We start from the raw sequence: 4,339 nt of genomic DNA on the forward strand, positions 1-4,339 counted from the left end.
CGGTTTTTTAAACCGTCAGTGATTTAGTGTAGATTCGTGGAAGAATGAATAAGCTGAGAATGCAGGGTGCTTTTCAAGTGCCCGTTGGCTTTCTGGGGAGAAAGCCTACCATTGGGAACCCTGGCGGGCTCTGGCTTTTCTTGCTAAGGAGAGTCATTGTAGGAAGAGAAGGTGGATGGTTGTATGCCTCATTGACTCTGAGAAAACAATTGCCAGGTGAGCAGCTTGTTGGTAACAGGAAAAGCACATCAACCACAACTAACAGCAATGTCTTTATTTTGTGTTTCTTTTTAATGCTGAGCGGCTTTAATGTGGCAAAATAACGGAGCCAGAAAATTTCAGAAAATGAATTTTATCAAACTCTTGTGTTTTAAAGCTAGCAGTGACTTGCTTTCATATGTTACTAGGGGCCCAGTGCATGAAATTCAGGCATGGGTAGGGTCTCTAGGCCTGGCCGGCAATCAGGGCCGGCCAGGGCCTTCCTTCGTTAAACGCTGCCCCCTGGTGGTCAGCGCACATCATAGCGTGCGAGCAAGCTCCTGGTCTCTGGGTCGAGGGGACAATTTGCATATTAGGCTTTTATATACATAGATTGAAAGATATGTGAGAAAAGCCCTTACAGATATAGTAGGGAGAAAGGAGGCATATTCAGGAATTAATGTCCACAGCTTTCCAAAAAGTCTCGTATTCCTCCTATTGGCCATTTTCTTTTTCTTCTCCTTCCTCCACCCATTCCATTCTGACCCACAGTACACTTCGACTCATGAATTTTGGAGTCTTATTGACACTGAAATAAAAGCATTTTGCTGTAGTGGCATATTAGTGGTTGCTTTGCTAGACTTAGAAATGCTTTGCTTTTTGTGTATTGTTAAACGTTAAGAATTTATTTCATGGAAGGGATTCAGTTGAGTGAGAAGCTGATGTCTGGGCTCCGAGGAAGGTGGGAAATGAATGGTATAGGAGGGGACTGAAGTAGGCTGCCTATATAATCCCCAAAACTGTATTCAAGATTATAACATTATCCTTCATTAAATGCTTGCATTTCAACACAACTTTAGGAGTTGATATAAAGGACTTTGCATGTGAATTTTGGAATTCTGTTTTAACTATTTCTCTGTGAAATTTTCTGCAGTTAAACCTCTTGTTTCTCTTGCCTCTATAAAAATAACAGCTGACATTTATTTTGTATATTCTATGTGTGAGATAGTTTTCTAAGCACCTATGTCGTATTTAACCATCACAACAACCCTATGGAGGAAGATATCACTTTCCCATTGTAGAGACAAGGAAATTGAGGCACAGAGGGGCAAAGTAACTTGCCCAGGTCACCCAGCTGATAAACTGAGCCAGATCTCAAAATCAGACACTTTGTCACAGAACCTGCTAATGGAAACACTAGATTATACTGTAATATATAGTGTATCATTATATGGTCAACAATATATTTGCCATATATCTGTTAGGAAATTAGTTTTCTTTCTTATGTAGATTTTAATGTTTTGAGCACTTACGAATACTTGTATTTTGTTGTTCTTGGCACTGGAATAACTGCTACAGAAAGAATAGCCTGGCCTAGCCTTCCCCTCTTTTCCCTCTCCCTCCCCTCTTTCACAAAGATGAAATGAAGAGGAATTGATGAAGACAGGTTATTAGATTAGGGTTCATATTCATGGCTGTAATAGCATTGAAAATTCCTCCTGTCATTTCAGTTTGTGTTCAGGAATTGACACCTACTTTTTGTGAATCACAAAGACCAGTGTCTTACATAAAGCCATTTAGACTTGGGGGATAAAACTTTTAAAAAGTGCCCTAACCGGATTGGCTGAGTGGATAGAGTGTCCGCCTGCGGACTGAAGGGTCCCAGGTTCGATTCCGGTCAAGGGCATGTACCTTGGTTGCGGGCACATCCCCAGGAGGGGGGGTGTGCAGGAGGCAGCTGATGGATGTTTCTCTCTCATCAATGTTTCTAACTCTCTGCCCCTCTCCCTTCCTCTCTGTAAGGAATCAATAAAATATATTTTTTAAAAAACCAAACTTTTTTTAAAAAGTAAAATTTTATTTTCCAAGTTTTTTTATAGTAATTTTTACATCTGTTTGAGTTGTATGTTCTAAAATTGTTGCAAAAAGACATCAAATAATGGTTTAAATTTTAATTCATGTGGGTCAAAATGTACCTTAGGATATTTATTGCCATCAAGTTTTTGTTACTGCTTAATACTTGATCATACAGTCTTCCCATTTTCATTTATTCTCTCGGTCTTGCCCCTCTTTTGGCACTTTCCTTTCTATGCTGGTGTTGGGAAGCACAAGGTGGAGGGGAAACTTTACAATAAAGTGTATCTGACATCTAAGGACAGTTTTGGTCTATTGCCGCGTCGTCAAGAGAGCTTGTGTAATGAGATCTGTATTAATAGATTGTGAAAATAAGAGGTTTCTCTATTCTTTTTTCTTTTTTTTTTTTCTTTTTACTCTTGACAGTCTTGGCCTCCCTTTTGTCTGCACTGGGATTGCAGCATAACTTTTAGTACTTAATTGTAACAATAATTCTTTTTCATAGAGCCTTTCACTACTAGCCTAGTTTTAGGCTGATTACTTCACATCTCATTTAATTCTTCCAATATCCCTAGAAGATTGACATTATACCCATTTAAGACTCTCAGATTGATTAGGCAACTTGCCCAAGGTCAAATAGTTGGCCAGTAGCAGAGCCAGGATTTGAACTCAACTGGTCTTCAAAGTCTGGCTTCTTAGCCATTATACCATGGCTTCTCTCCAAACTAAAGAATGTGCCCAGTGCCTGGCTTAAATGTACTACACCAAGATTAGGAGTCTCAGGGTCTTATCAGCTGAACCAGCAAGTTCTTTTTTATTTTATGACAAACTCTCTATTTGTAATGTCTAATGACACCCTGCAGGTTTTACTTGACCACCCCCGTCCCCGCAGACTATGAAAACTCAGATATGGACAGCCATGGGTTGGACTACACTTTGACCTCTGCCTTCCCTCCCTCATTTGGTGTCTCACCTCGACTCTACCCTGTCCTGTCTACCTCAGCACTGCCACTTCCAGCGCTGGAGTGGCTCTGAAAGAGATGGCACTGGAGCAGAGGTGTCTAAGGAAGTGGAACAGGGCAGTCACTGGGAAAGGTTTTGTGGAGTCAGAATTATACGACATGTGGCCCTTTGTGTCTTCTTTCATGTGACATAATATTTCAAAGGCTCATTTCTGTTGTATATATTAGTACCTCATTCTTTTTGATTGGTAATAATTTTCCCTTGTATGGATATACCACCCTTTATTCATTAGCTGATGGACATTTGGATTATTTCCACTTTTTGGCTATTATGAATAATGCTGCTATGATCATCCATGTACAAGTTTTTGTATGGACACATTTTTATTTCTTAGGTAGTTGCCTGTGGTTGGAATTGTTGGTTCATACGGTAACTTTATGTTTAACCTTTGAGGAACTGCCATACTGTTTTCCAAAATGGGTCTACCAGTAGTATATGAGTGTTCCAATTCCGCCACAATTTATAAACACTGTACACTAACATCACCACAAACGACATGAGTAATGCATCACACTATGATGTTATGATGGCTGTGATATCACTTAGGGTGATGGGAATTTTTCAGTTCCATTATGATCTTATGGGACCACTGTTGTATAGGTGGTACTTCATTGACCCAAGCATCGTTAAGCAGTGCATGACTTTATTTTGGTTATTCTGGGTCTCTTGCATTTCCATATTGATTTTAGAATCAACTTTTAAATTTTTCAATAAAAAGGCAGCTGCCATTTTAGTAGAGATTTCATTAAATCTATGGATCAGTTTGAGAAATGTTGCTAACTTAACACTATTAAATCTTCCAATTCGTGAACATGGGATGTGAGTATATTTGTCTTTTTAAATTTCTCTCAACAGTGTTTTATATAAGTTTTCAACATGTCTTGCACTCCCCCCTTCCCCTTTAAAAAAAATGATTTCAGAGAGGAAGGGAGAGAGAAATAGAAACATCAATGATATTTGAGAATTGTTGATTGGCTGCCTCCTGCACGCCCCCTACTGGGGATTGAGCCAGCAACCCAGGCATGTGCCCTTGACTGGAATTGAACCGGGGACCCTTCAGTCCACAGGCCGACACTCTATCCACTGAGCCAAACCAGCTAGGGCTGTCTTGCACTTCTTTAGTTAAATTTATTCTTAAGTATTTTATTCTTTTTAATGCTGTTGTAAATGAGATTGGTTTTTTTGTTTTTTTAAAAATGTATTTTATTGACTTTTTACAGAGAGGAAGGGAGAGAGATAGAGAGTTAGAAACATCGATCAGCTG

The 4,339-nt window shown here is 39.4% G+C and overlaps 1 protein-coding gene across 1 annotated transcript in view; it reads left to right on the forward strand.

Annotated features, from left to right (window-relative positions):
• Positions 1-3,571: 3,571 nt before the first annotated feature.
• The window catches only part of FBXL2 (F-box and leucine-rich repeat protein 2), a 34,217-nt gene continuing 33,449 nt past the window's right edge, over positions 3,572-4,339 (forward strand). Inside the window, exon 1 of the mRNA XM_006759654.2 lies at positions 3,572-3,622. Within this exon, the coding sequence (XP_006759717.1) occupies positions 3,572-3,622 (51 nt within the window). The remainder of the gene's footprint in view (positions 3,623-4,339) is intronic.

Source organism: Myotis davidii, unplaced genomic scaffold (assembly GCF_000327345.1).
Source record: "Myotis davidii unplaced genomic scaffold, ASM32734v1 scaffold395, whole genome shotgun sequence".
NCBI classification, from domain to species: domain Eukaryota; kingdom Metazoa; phylum Chordata; class Mammalia; order Chiroptera; family Vespertilionidae; genus Myotis; species Myotis davidii.